Here is a 14,682-nt window from a genome sequence, read left to right as displayed (position 1 = left end):
TACAACACAGTCTTAAATATCGAACCCTATACATTATTAAACTGGATATTTGTAGAAATATCAAAATTATTTTTTTCTTATAAACTCATTGTCTTGACATTGAGCACAAGGCTTAAAGGAGTTATACAATTATTAACCCTGTTACTTTTTTGAAGTTTTAGATGCATCCCATTCCCAACTTGTGTATATATGCAATTAATTAACACATAAAGCCTTTTTGTTTGATGGAATGTTTAAATTTGGCTTTGAATTTTGCTTTTTGAAAATGAAATTGCATCTATTTACTGGAGTTATCTTTTTTTCAATTTATTTTTTTATAGTGGTTCCCAAACAGGTGTTTTGGCACTTTAGAGTGTACTTTGTGGTCAGAACATTGGCAATGAATCATCTACACACTCTCCACAAATAGAGGGGCACATTTAGTCTCTACAAAGTCTGTTTCTTCATTCATGCATTGTAAGAAAAGAGTTAAAGAGAAAGTCGCCCTGAGCACTTCAGGTCAGTGCCTCTACAATTGTGGCGAGCATTCCCCAGATATTACGAGCAAATTGGTTTGCGATTCATTAATAATGTTGACAATAAGATTAAGGCATTCTAGAAAATCTCATAAAAATCCCAACATAAGTGGGCTGCACGCTCCAGTGGTCCCTTCTACAAATAGAGGGGGGTTAAAAAAAAAAGTCTATGCACCTCTCTTGGAGGTATAGCATTGGAGAGAAAATTGGTTTCCTTTGCTTAATGCTCCTTTGAACATATTCTCGCATGCCAACATGTTTAATACGGACTTGCTGCAAGAGGGGGGTCCTTGACGCGCGATGTTTAGAACAATTTGTTGGGCGTTATAGGAGCACTGATCCCCTCACGCCTCCCAACCCGTCTTCATTTCGTTCGTTTCCATCTTCACTGATCCTGCTTGTTTGTGGCGTCATAATGAAACGGATTAGCGTGGGTAAAACAAGGAAAAGAGAAATCTTTTCAGCGGCGCGCGCGATAAAGGAGAAAATTAATCCTTGAGGTAATTTCACGCGATTTGGTTCGACACCATGGACGGGTCAAATGGGCGAAAATGACTTCGTTTGAATGGAGCGCATTGATTGCCGTAATGGCATCGTTTCGCGCGTGAGATCCAACGGAGAGGGATTTGGGGAATTAAATAAGGAATTCGAAAGAAAGACTTTTTGATAAACTGCTTGTTACTTCATTAATGAGAAAGGGACTTAACTGTGTTGGGCATTTACAGATGTTGCGTCCAATTTAGCGCCTCCACAAGTTGTAAGGCCTACAACGGATGAGATGGCGGAATAATTACAAGGCGGTTTTTGTCAAGCGTTGGATAATAGAGTCGTCATGAATGTCATCATCCGACTAAATAAAAATAAATACGTTAGTTTGATTATTATGGACATAAATTATCCTCAAACATTTATAGCAACTGAAATAAACAAAAAGGCTGTTTCCACAACATAAATGTTTACTTTAGCCTACTGTATGATTGCAGTTAGCCACAGCATTTCACTGAAACTAATTGATTAATGTTTTAAAGTGACCGCTTAAACTGTTTTCTCTTATTAGCGACTCCGGACTCCCACTGAATAATAGCCTAGGCTATTACTTCTAGAAATTCAACAAATCATATCGCTGGTTTTACTCTTAAGGTTGTGAACCCAGCTATGATTTGTTGAAATAATGTAGTGCCTATTCAAGCATTTAAAAAATATTAACAGATATCGATATTTTTTTGTGATCGACACTTTTCTTTTTTACCAAGATAATGTCTATTATATTAAATTCAAATGATCAGTTGTAAATAATACAGAAGGGTTTATGTTTCACCAGTTTATTTTATTCCGACTTGACTGGTCCCTGCGCGCGACAGGGAAAACTCTCACTGAATAGCAAAACTTCCCGGTCTGGATTTCAAGCTCTCTACCGGTCAGACATAAATAATCATCTAAAAATCTAAAATTTGAATCAAACGAACAGAGGATGAATCTACGTGAAACCATTCCTACAGCACTACACGGAGAGCATATTCTCAAAACATCTTTTGAAATAAACTATTTTTTTCTTGTCATTTTGCCCCCCCCCCTTTTCATTCATTTTAAAACAGAGCTATATACAGGATACCCTTAACAGATCAGTAAACAGGCTAAAGTTTAGATTTTCACATTGTTCATCCTTAAAACAAACAGCATTTCTTTTTCATTATTTTTTTTTCCTCCTAAATATATTTAACATAAGAGTTGAAAACAGAAAGTAAAGCTTAGGATTCATTCTCAGAAATTTGATTTGCTTTGTCAATACTGAGGTCAAACTTGAATGGATATGTTCAGGATGGGTAGCAGGTAATGGCAGTTCCCTTTGGCATATTGACCCATCTCTGCTTCAGCACTGAGAGAAGACTGGGAAGAAATGAGAGTTCTCTGTGTATTGCAGTGTAGTTCTTCTCTGTGTGGGTGTAAATGTGTCTTTTGCCACATTTGCTCCTGACCCAAAAGACTGGATTGATTTAATGACTTTACCAAGCACAGCTTCCCTAACTGACCCTCTGAGGTGCCTACATTACACTCAGAATCTTTATGTTCAGGGTTTTGAAACATGTTTGATGCACTGTGTAAAATTTAGAGATGATGTCCAGTGGGAGGCTCTGTGATTTGGCGATGACTCCAGAGTCGGATGGGTCTCCGGTGTGCTAGTGCTATATGGATTTGGTCGTGCTTTTTGTTGAGATGGTTTCTTTAATATTTTGTTTTGTTTTTAAGGAGAAGGATCAGCATACTTCCTTCCCTGCAGTGCCGGACGGCAGGATGTTCAGTTGGGTCAACTGGGCCGAATGTTCCTTTGCTTTGAGACGCAGTGCTGCGATGCTGGATGCCCTGCGGTCGGCGGCCATAGATGATGAGGAAGAAGGCGGGTCTGGCAGGGTTGCCGGCGGCTGCACGGGACCCTCCACTGGCGGTGCAGTTTGGCGCAAGAGAGCGGCGGCCGTGGAAGCACTGGTCAGAGGACCCATACTCGAGAAGAGTCTAAAGAGAAGAGAGCCAGTTCCTGTGATACAATGTACTGCACTCATAAACATGCTCACACCAATGATTATACAACACAATTTTAGTCAAGGGTACAAAATAAGAGCCATATGCATTTTTAGATGTGATTATTATTGCTATATTTATATATATACACAGGTCTTTTTTGGCATATTCTACCATGAAGAACCTTTCCATTGCTCAAAAGCTGCTTTCTTAAACGGATAGTTCACCCAAAAATGAAAATTCTGTCATCATTTACTCATCCTCAAGTTGTTCCAAACCTGTATATATTTCTTTCTTCTCCTGAACACAAAATAAGTTATTTTGAAGAATGTTAGTAACCAAACAGTTGATGGGCCCCATTGACTTTCATAGTATTTTTTCCCCATACTATGGAAGTCAATTGGGCCCATACAAGCATTCTTCAAAATATCTTCTTTTGTGTTCAGCAGAAGAAAGAAATGTATACAGGTCTGGAAGAACTTGATGAGTAAATGATGACAGAATGACTGACTGATTGATGACTGATTTTCATTTTTGGGTGAACTATCCCTTTAAAAGTTGTTTAGATTATTAAAATGTTTTTTACACTAAGAAAAAAAAAGTATAAGAACAACGATGACTTATTGTGATTGCGAATGGTCTTTACCTGCCAAAAGTGGGTCCAATAAAGGCTGGATGCCTGAACATCGCTGTGCCCAGGAAGGTTCCTAGGCCGAGGGGTGTGGCAGGAGGGAGGCCGGAGCTGTTTGGGGGCGGGGCAAGGCCTGGGAATGCAGCAGCAGCGGCGGCTGCGGCAGTCCATGCTGACTCCAGAGCAGGGTGAGGGTGAGGTGGGAAAGGTCCTCCTTCTAGGTAGTGACTCAGGGGGTGAGCGGCTGCCAGCGGCCCAGGAAAGGGCAAGCCCGAGGGGTGAGCCTGGACTCCTGCCTTTTCACGTTTCCTCCACTTTGCCCTTCGGTTTTGAAACCAAACCTGAGATTTGGGACAGAAGCCTTATTAAGTCCAAACTTTACTGTTGACTGCTGGTGTACGGATGAATGTAGCTAATTTGACTATGCTACTAAATTTGAAATCAGAAACCTGCTTAAATAGTTGGCCTTGAGAAGTTGAAAATTGTCCCTTCACGTTTCAGATCCAGAGCCATTAATATTCCACCTGACAGCCTGCATGGTCGTTTAAGCATGAGCTTGTCGCTCTTGTTCATGTGCAATATTTGGTTCGCTTTAATGAGGTGACAAATAGGCTGGAAGTCAAGGGTAATTACATGGCCCTAAACTTACGGTCTGTTACCCTAACTTTGCTAATTAAAATCTGGTTCGGGGAGAGCAAAAAACAGGGTGGAGCGTGGTAATTAAGAGCCGAGTTAACAAAAGCTGTCGGAACAGCATCCAATAACAATTAATGCACTTTAAATTAAATTCCTCCAAATGTAAGTTGCTTCCAAAAGGCTATTTAACTTTCCCACGATCCCCCTCCTATCCTGCTAAACCCCACCAGGTTGTGCCACAAGAACATGACCTGCAGGCAGGGACTTCATAATGAAGGAAAGTGTCAACAGACGAACCAACAGGGACCTTGGCCCCTCACACATGCTCCAAACCGTTTTGCATTATGTGGCCCCTGGGGCATTTATTAGCTTTATCACCTCCTGATCGAGCCTGTTAAGTGATTTGTTCTCCCACATCTCCAAATTGACATCTGTTGTTTTACACAGCCAATAACCCTGGTAGCTTCCTCATGTTTGCACTGTCTCTTTGGTTATGAGAGTTGGGCTTGAACATGCGAGCCACGCTTTGAATAGAGAAAGGAGGGGTGGCAAACACCCTTAATAGTCTCTCACTCGTTCCAAGTGCAAAGCATCGGATCAATGCCGGTCTATTGCAATCACAAAATGGGAAATCAAATAGCATTATCCCCCCTACCCCTCCCTCTCCCCCGCGCCGGCGATGAGAATTCAAACACCATTTTCTCCCTGGAATAGCAGTGTTTGCTCTCTCGCTAAGTGCGCTTTTATGAATCAGGGGCGTCTGTGTAATTGCCGCTAAAATGTTCGCTCTATTGTGTATAATAACTTTCGATAACAGGAAAGACCTTGCCATGACGTACAGGGTCATTTAACCAAGTTTACGATTGTCATTTTAAAATGAAATTAAAAATAGACCATTAGGTATATTGTCTTAACGCCTATAAGCAAGTTGCAAGAATTCGCAGGCTCGCATCATGTAGTTAATCTTTACCTTTAAAATGCCGAGAAGTTGTCATATTATAGGCTAGGTAATTTCTCTCAGTTCGCTGCAATTTAAATCATTTTAACGTCTCAATGAAGTTAAGGTTCTCAGCTGTTTTATAGCCTACAGTAGGCTACATGTTAATATTATTGTGCATTTAAATTCAATCTATTTTCGTTTATTTTGTGCTAAAAAAAAGAAATAAAAGTAAGCACTCACTTGCACGCGCGCTTCTGTCAGATCCAGCCTCATCGCGAGCTCTTCTCTGGAACAGAAAATGTAGATCATCAAAATGTGTGAAGGTTTTTTTTTTTTTTCACCCCCACAAACACCGTAAGAAAACAGATTTTACCTAAATTGTCAGAAACCTATGAAAGCAATTTGGGGCTGATGAGAATCGAACGGAAAACTTGTACGGTTTTCATAATGGGTTGTTTCGTTGGGCAAAGCTGACTGTAACAACATAATGATGGAAATAATGGCATCTAGACTATTATATGACAATTGCGCATTTACCGAAAATATACCTGGCTAAATTTATGACAATTATCTACCACGTCAATATAAACATCGATATTTCATGATCAACAACGAACATTTTGGTTAAAGAACAACGGTCCTCGGGTAAATTTGTCATTAGGCAGACTGATGTTTTTTTTTAATATTTAATAGACTTATGTTGTGTGGCATATTGATTGTTTTTCTTTCATGCAACGTGACTACGAATAACGAATAAATGTGGGGCAGTTTTTTCAAAATTCAAAAACAAAATTCTTATCAATGTTCAGTTTTCGTCAACTATTATTTTCATTTTCAATAAAGAACATCAATTGTAGGCTACAGCAATATTTTATAATAAAAATATTGTAACTCAAATAATTGTATAGCCTAAGCATAACTTTAGAACATTAGTTAATATCAGTTAATAGGCCTACATCACATTCGTATGTATGCCTAAAATTAGGGTTACTTTTATTATGATATTTTGTTTTAAACTATAACATTTTTAAATGTTAATTCGCCAATATTTCAGTTTGTCTTGTCGGTATTTTGTGGCTCACTTTTCTAATGCTGTTACACAATTACATGAACACAAAAATAAGCAATGAAAATCAAAATGGGCCCAAAACCCATTTACCCCCTTACAACAGTCACAGTTAAACTTCGTAATTAAAATATTTATTTCCACATTTGAGTGTGAAGTGTCTGCTGATGGCCTATGCTCTTTTAAGGCCCATATTAACTAACTGACATAGAGAATAATGTGAGTAACAGTCGTATAAGAATAAATTGTACAGGACATAAACGAGTAGCCTACACATTTCAGTTATTATTGCTCTCTATTGTACAGAATTGCACGCCGATTGTGTTGCCAATTTAACGTTAGGCTACTAACCGGCATAATATTATTTTAACAAAGCGAAATATATTTAAATCATTTTCAGAATACAAAGAATACATTTACCTTTTAAACGGAATATATATATCCACAACATAAGCGTTTTCCACACGTTTTGGTTCATGAATCCACACTTTTTTTAATTTATCAATGTTTACATCATTTAATGTTTTCTAAAAATATATATATTTTGGGCTTTGTATTTTTTACATTTATAGGGCCTATTTTCAAAATGTTCAAAATATAATTTAAATATTTACCTTAAATGTTTAGTAGGCCTATGTTGTATTGGATTTAAAAATACATAAAACAAAGTAGCCTATGGATTAGTGATGTTTCTTTCGATATAATAATAAATGAATTAAAAATAAATACAGATGAAACTATATAATTTTTATTTATTTATTTAGATGTGTTTTATATTTTTTTTTTAAGTATAACGCATAAATCGTATTCATTACATGAATATTACTATTTTTCTGCCATCGTTGTGGTCAAAAATCTCTGCTCTGTCTAAACATCATATTGATGAATAACGTGTGAAAGCTATTGTGCGGTTTACCTGGTGAACACGTCAGGGTAGTGTGTTTTTTGGAAGGCCCTCTCCAGTTCCTCCAGCTGATAGCTGGTGAAGGTAGTCCTGTATCTTCTCTGCTTTCGTTTAAGCATCCCTTCCTCCGAGTCGCTGCCGGCCGATAGACACACACTGTCCTCTCCATCTTTTACATCCCCATCGTTGTGCATGCTCTCTTCATCCTTCGGAGACAGACTGGCGTCTCCGCACGCCTCCTCTTTGACAACATCCTCTTCAAACTTCAGAGTGCTGAGCTCCACCAGTTCCTGGGCCGTGTGCTCGGGACTATGGCCTTCATCACTCTGGCTGAAGGGCGCGTTCTCCCTGTACGACTTGCTACGGCTGATGCTAACTTGTGGCGCTTGGCTGATTTTGAGACTCTCACAGGCTTGGTCCAGCAGTCTCTCCCTCTCACCCTTCTCTAGGTGCTCGTGAAACCCCCTCCCGGAGTCCAGGTACTTCCCCCCAGGGCCGTATAGCCGGCGCAGTTTGGGCGGCAGGTGCATGTCCGAGTCAAACGAGTTTTCTTTAGAAGTGACTAGAAAAATAAAACAATATCATATTTTTAAATGCTCAAAACAGTATAAATTAAGAAAGCATTATATACGCACATATTATAGAAATGTAAGGTTTTTGATACCATTTTGCTGCATACGTTTATTTATTTATTTTTAGATTATTATATAGGCTACGATAAAAAGTTATTTAATAGTTTCTTCAGTAGGCTACCCTACTGTATAGTGATGGTGTTAGCCTACTATCAGATGGTATTTTGGTATATACCATGGTACTGAGATTGCATGGTCAAAAACATGTTTTACTTCTTGGTTAGCAAAAGTATCCAGTAAGAAGCCCTGCAGACTCGTTTTCTTGGGAACTTAAAAAGATTCTCCAATTGCGTAAACTCTTTATTTTAACGAATGAAGCATTTCAAGGCTGTTCATTTGAATTTATTCTTTAATTAGAGAGGTTCTTAAAACTTTCAGGACTCTATTTTCACACCCAGAGGCGCTCCGAGGTGTTGCTTCTGACCAGGACCCTATTTCTGTACACATTTCTACAAATATGAATGCTCCTGACATGTGACAAAACGTAAAACAGCACAAAAGAAATAGAAATAACGTTAAAGGGCTTACCTTCGGTTGACTGGTCGTGGTCCTGTCTGACGGGTGCTGGCAAACTTTGCGCTCCCAGTTGTCTGACTTTACACGGGCTTCTTCTGCCCAGTATACTGTCTATGCAGTAGGAGGAAAGCACGGTGGGCGACTTGCTTTTACATTCGCTTCGGTCGCGGCTATCGTCGTCGTACTGACTACTCATATTTGTATCGTCCAAGGTTGTGCTCGAGTGGGAGACTGTTACTCTCTCTCACACTGTATCTGAAACGTCTCTCTTGCCTATCCCACCCTGGCCGCTAATGCTATATGCACTGATCCGCAGTAGCTCCGCTCTCCATTCTGTTGCATTGACGTGTAACGCAAATCTGATTGGCTCCCAAGGGAACAAGGGGGATCTTTATATATTTTCTATTAAAGTTAAACAGTATGAACTCAGCGAATGTTGTGATGGATTACTGAAGTTACTGGATAAGCACCTCCACATTTAGACTGAAATTAGATTAATATAAAAGAATAAATATAACGTTGGAGATAGGCTAAATTCTGAGGTTTTATGTAGGCTAAATTCTGAGGTTTTATGTAGGCTATCTAAAACACATTTACATTCACGTTTTGTATACTGTGATGCCGGATGTTAATTATTATTATTAAACATGTCTTTTTAAAAATGTAAAATATATAAAATATATAAATTTGAAAAAAGGTCTCTTCAGTTCACAGGCCTATTAAAATACACTGGCATTTATAAATTAGTATAAAAATAGTATCTTTTTTTTTTTTTTGATAAGAAGAGCACCTTACTTTTTTCTATCACCATTTTTTTTTTTAATTATTATTAATTTTATATTATTTTGTACTCTCTGTTCCATACATTTATTTTTAGGGATTTTAGGGACACCGTTCATTTGTCTAATATTGGTCTGTCTGTGTAGAGATGTGATGCTATTATTTTATACTCTCTGTGCCATATAGTCAAAGCAACTCGAGGCCTGACCGGGTGAATCGCTCACCTGGACCCTACACACACACACACACACACACACACACACACACACACACACACACACCTATAGCCTCATTGCCTGTCCTCTCAGAGTGAAGCGATCAGATAGCCATAGATGATTGACTTAAAAAGTGACGGTGGTGATAATAGGCCCCTGAGAGCCTATGCTACAGGCACCTAGACTCCAGAAGACTGAAGAGACAGATTGAGAATGTAATTTTAAATGAAAGTCTATTTAACCTGCTGCGGATGGCATGACCCATCCGCCGCTCGCCGCTCAGACCCATCAATGTTAAAAGGATCATTTTCACAATTCAATCCCAAACTTGCAACGAAGCTGCAATTTACTCTCTCCTCTTCATAGGTTATATGATTCTGCTCTGGTGAGATTAGGGTGGTGAGAATAGCCTACTGTATGAGAATACTGTTGATGTTTGGCTTTAATTGGACTTTGAAAAAAAATGCCCTTCAATATTCTTCATAAACATTAAAAAACAACAGTAAAATCATGCACTGTTAGGACGAATTATTTTTCCCTCAAAATTCAGCATCATCTAAGCAGATCAACAGAACAGAGTAATGACAATAATAACAATATAAGACATTTTTCTCGTTCCCAAACAGGCACGTAATGCAGACGGGTATTTAAAGTCGCTATGTAATTTGGGGGCACAATTTGATTCATTTATACGCGCTCTGTTATTAACCCAAGAAAAGAAATGTCAGGGACTATTACCGCCAGCAGGACATCCGCGCTTTGTTTAAATGCACTAATTACACGCACGCATCTGAAAAAAATGCGCAATTTTCCCATATTCAGTCCTGAGTCTATTTAGCGCTCTACGTGCGGGCAGACAAGCTGTTAGTGGGTGCCAGTCAGTTTCACGCTCCTCTATTACCCGATACCACAGTGTGTCATATTTTCACAACAGTCTAACTTGATAATTTCTACAATCGTCTTCTGTTTTGCAAGGGTTTACATGGCCCATAATCCGTTGGGTTTTGGCTATACGCATGCAAACCACCCCCTGTTCCGTTAACAAGAGTCTTTTCTCAAACTAAGTAACAGTAGGTGACACTTTACATAGTTCCGTTGATGTTATACCAACCGCTCAACAGCTGTGTCTAAATCCCTAATATAGACTCTATCACTCCCACGTTTTCAAGCAGCGCCATCTCCTGGTGTTAACAAAAGCGCTCATGGGTAAAGCCAGTCAGTTGAGCAAAAACTAAACGAGAACTGCATCATGATTGACGCTATTTTAAATCATCTGTGTAATTCATGTGGAAAGTTTCTGCCACATTTCTTTTTGATTATGGATAATCACGGATAACATAGTTGCATATTATTTTTTTTTAAATCTATCTATCTATCTATCTATCTATCTATCTATCTATCTATCTATCTATCTATCTATCTATCTATCTATCTATCTATCTCAGAAAGTTCAGGTTATTAATTAGTTAGTGTAGAGGTTAGGCTACTGTGTGGTTAGCGGCTCAGTGTTGAATTTAGGAGCCACACTGATGACAGTTCTGATCCAGAGGTGGTCTGTCTTCATTCCTGTTGCTGTGACTTAATTGGATGCTGCTCTGCTTGAAAGGGCGAACAAAAAGACGTGCTCTTAGACGCGCGCGTAAGCAAAGTTAATTAGCGGTTATTAACACCACGCATAATGAGAGCGCGAGGGAGTCAATTTAATGACTTTGTTAGCTTAAGTTTAGAATGACAGTCGATGATCGGAACAACAATAGCAATCTAGAACGCAATGATCATCTGTAATTTTCACCAGTAATACGCACTAATAAAAAACAAAAGGACTCTAATTTTGTTCATCTGACTCGATAATTTGAATTTATTTAAAAAAATAGGGAGAGAAGGAGGAAGAGGAAAAACAACTCAAACACTTTAACCAAAGATTATCCTGTCCTTGAAGTCACAAGTAAATAGGATCACAATTGTTTTATTGTTTGCATGCCAAATGATTATTGTTTAGCTATTTGGTGGGGTTCCAGAAAGATGCTTCTGTGCAGAGTGAGCGATAACAGTTGATTTTGCTCTATTTTGATGTGTTTTCCGGTGTTGTGCCGAACTATGTGACCATATAGTAGGCGCTGTATTGAGGTAATCTTAATCCCAATCGGTTACACTTTATTTTAAGGTGTCCTTGTTTGTCTACAACAATAGACTAATATTATGTTATTATGTAGAGTTAGGGTTAGCATCAGGTTTAGGCTGAGTTGCATGTAATTAGGCCTATAGTTATTACTATAACTACATGTAACATGAAACAATTACATTGTTACACTGTTAGGATACTCCTAACGCTAATTCGGTGGGTCGCAGAATTCGACATTTGCATATGTCTATGCATGACTTGCAGTGGCCATCCACGTTCACAACCACATGGCCATGTTCGTTTAATTGATTTAATTTGCAGAAATATTTGAGTCATTCATTATTAGGCTACAATCACAACAGTCTTCTAACAATAGAACAACTTTTTTTTTCTTTTTCGGACCAGTAACCCGAAGTGTAAGAGCAGACTATTCAGTGACTTTCAGGGTGGTCGACAAGTATATTTATGCCTATGACGTAAATATAAAGAAGTTCTAAATAAAGTTGTTTTGTTTTTGCACGATCTTACCTGGAACGGCGAACTGTTGCTATGGTAACCTCCTCAGGCGATCGCTACTTCTGTTCGCTGGCGTTTATTTCGCTCACTCTGATTTAGCTAATCCAAGTTTTATGATTACAAAAACGTCGTTTGGAAACACGGTTTTAACATATATGGGTAGGCAACTTGTGTAAAAACAATGCATAGGGTTCAGGCTTTTTTGGTAGGCTATTGGATATACCCCAGCTTCCCCCTAATATTACCGTGCAGAGATCATACAGTTGAGATCATACAGTTCCTCATTTGGTAGTTTGTCAAGTTTTCAATTTTTGCGCATCATTTCATATAAGTCTGAATGCAATTTTTTTTGTAGATTACAGGGGACTGTGAGTTCTCTGCATTCTTATCGATTTGTGGAACGCGAAGCGTGGAATGGCTTCTTTAATAATGCATTTGGGTGAAAGGTCACAAATATGAGTTGGAACAATTTTGCGTCTCCGATCTTATTATCGTTTAGGTCTGAAGAAGTTCACAGGGGCTTCTGCACTTAGCATTTATTTATTTTATTTTATATAGGCTATATTTTTTTATATTTTTGCCTGAAAAGAGAGTTCGTGTGCGCTGATGATCTAAAGAGGTGCTCTTGCCCTTTATTGATTGCTTCTTGGAAAGAATATGAATGTCTAAATTCAAGAATGACAATCCTTTATTAAGTTAATCAAAGTAATACATGCAAATTATTCTTCTTCTCCCATGAGCTTATTAAAACCTCTCCCCTTGAATTTGAAGAAGTCCATTTATTCAGTTAGCGTCAATAACGCGCGCAAATATCGCCATGCAAATGAAAGTTGATTAGAGTAAATTAGAGACTTAGCTGCTATCTGACCTTGTCTGAGTTTTATGTAAATTTTGTAAAAACGACACAAGGAAATAAATGACATTTAGACATTCGTATAAAAGAAGTAATCAAGTGGTTTTCAACGGGAAGAAAAATAATTTGTGTCTTTCGCTAAGCTTTATCATGAGCCGGAGAACATCACAGAAGGAGGTCATGTAGTCTATTTTGGAAAAATAATGTACCATACCATCTTGACACATAGGAGGCTATCTATGGGTCAATGAAAAGATTTTTTTTTTTATCCCAATCAATTGAGTTATTCAGAAATAAAAATAATTTCATACAGAAATCATTTCTTGTAGGCTATAGCCTACACATCTTAAGTTAGGCTATATGATGAACATCTTTTCATTTTCTGAATCAAAATGATTTTTTTTGTATATATGAGATTGTAAAACGGAAGAAAAATGTCTCATTAAAAGGTAGAAATTCTTGATAAAAGAAATGTTGGCAGAAGTAGTTAGGCATATTCATTCATTAATTGATTAAACATTCAATCATTTGTTTAATTTTGTTTTTAAATACCATTTATATTTGAAGAACTTTCTGTCTGCCAAATTAGTTAGAGGATAGAAATAATTTGCAAGAAGTTCATTTGTTGTCATGTTATCCAAAGCCGAATAAGGACCTATTTAGACTCCTATAACTATTTATTTATGAATAAAAATGCATGTTCTTGATGTTTTTCATCTTTTTTTTTCTTTTTGAGGAAAAAAATTGTGTACACTCAGGCCTTCAATGTTTACTTTTTGTACTTTTTTTTAGCCTACCTTTTACTTTTTATTTGATAGGTTACACCATGTTACATTTTTAGAGACATTTGCTTAAAATTTAATGTAGAGCATTGTGACAAAATGTTCCAACTGTTTTGATAAATGGCCAGTGGCCAATACCAAATATGTTGTATTGGTTCTACTGACATCTAGTGGACCTGTAAAGCATCAGAGGAAAACTGGAAAAACCCCAAACTTGCCTTGCACTGTAGGCTAAAACTTAGCAAAAAAATGTGCTAGCCTATAATTCATCGAGGCGCGCGTGAGATGTTGATAACGCACCAAACATTATGTCTTGGGGTATTGTTAATGAGGTCTGTGGATACTTATAGGGGATAATCCACAGCAGTTCATCAGAGACTTCATCTCAAATGAAATTAGCTTCCTGCATGGCGTTGAGATGGCTTCTCTGGAGTTCAGCTGTGATGGTAATGGCTGCTGTGACAAACTCTCCTCATGGCTCAGTCCAGCTCCGTCCCTGTCTCCAGTCACTGCCTCCACACGAGGCCAGTTATTCTATTCCCCTCTTTCTTTTTCTCCTTCAGAATTCTAGCTCCCATAGTTATGTTTGTTTTGCTTCCCTGTAGGTGGCAGATTGGAAGTGGTCAGGGGTGGCTGACAGTGATAAAAGGGGATATTTCGCTATGTTTGTGTGCTTGCGATGGACCGAGATGTGTATGTGTGGAAAGGCCAAGAATTTTATGTGAATGTATCAGAGGGCATCATTAGTAGAAGTTGACTGCTCTCCAAGCCCTCCAGACCAATTTAGTGGGAGAGACAAAAACGTTTTGAGCTCTGAACTGCACGATGGGGAGCCGAGTGAAGCCATGCAATCTATATTGGATTTCTTACTTCTCCATTTCTTGGTACTTGGAGTCCCTGTGGTTAGGAAGTAGTAACAGTAAATTCGGCCTGTCCCTTTGGGTCATGGCACTCTCACCCCTGTTTGCGACAACAGGAATTTAACAGGGTCAAAAAGCGACAGTGGCCATGTGAGGGTCATCCACTATTTTGTTTCATTCTCATCTCAATTCATTGT

The 14,682-nt window shown here is 38.4% G+C and overlaps 1 protein-coding gene across 1 annotated transcript; it reads right to left on the bottom strand.

Moving 5' to 3' along the window:
• Nucleotides 1-1,830: 1,830 nt before the first annotated feature.
• Nucleotides 1,831-8,692, bottom strand: arxa (aristaless related homeobox a). The gene is made up of 5 exons (XM_079863735.1): nt 8,370-8,692; nt 7,222-7,771; nt 5,480-5,525; nt 3,679-4,004; nt 1,831-3,026 (listed from the first exon to the last, which is right to left on the bottom strand). Exons 1-5 carry the CDS (start codon nt 8,551-8,553, stop codon nt 2,771-2,773), a joined length of 1,362 nt encoding a protein of 453 aa, XP_079719861.1. The 5' UTR covers nt 8,554-8,692; the 3' UTR covers nt 1,831-2,770.
• Between the last annotated feature and the right edge of the window lie 5,990 nt (nt 8,693-14,682).

This window comes from Squalius cephalus, assembly GCF_949319135.1.
Source record: "Squalius cephalus genome assembly, chromosome: 25".
Classification (NCBI taxonomy): domain Eukaryota; kingdom Metazoa; phylum Chordata; class Actinopteri; order Cypriniformes; family Leuciscidae; genus Squalius; species Squalius cephalus.
This window is presented reverse-complemented; position numbering and strand designations above follow the sequence as displayed.

Bases quoted from the DNA above. Each gene is read 5' to 3' on its own strand.
- arxa (XM_079863735.1), bottom strand. From the start codon at position 8,553: ATGAGTAGTCAGTACGACGACGATAGCCGCGACCGAAGCGAATGTAAA. The intron at 5,526-7,221 runs GTAAACCGCACA...TTTCTGTTCCAG, and splicing joins TACCCTGACGTGTTCACCAG to AGAAGAGCTCGCGATGAGGC. The intron at 3,027-3,678 runs GTAAAGACCATT...TCTTCTCTTTAG, and splicing joins ATTGGACCCACTTTTGGCAG to ACTCTTCTCGAGTATGGGTC.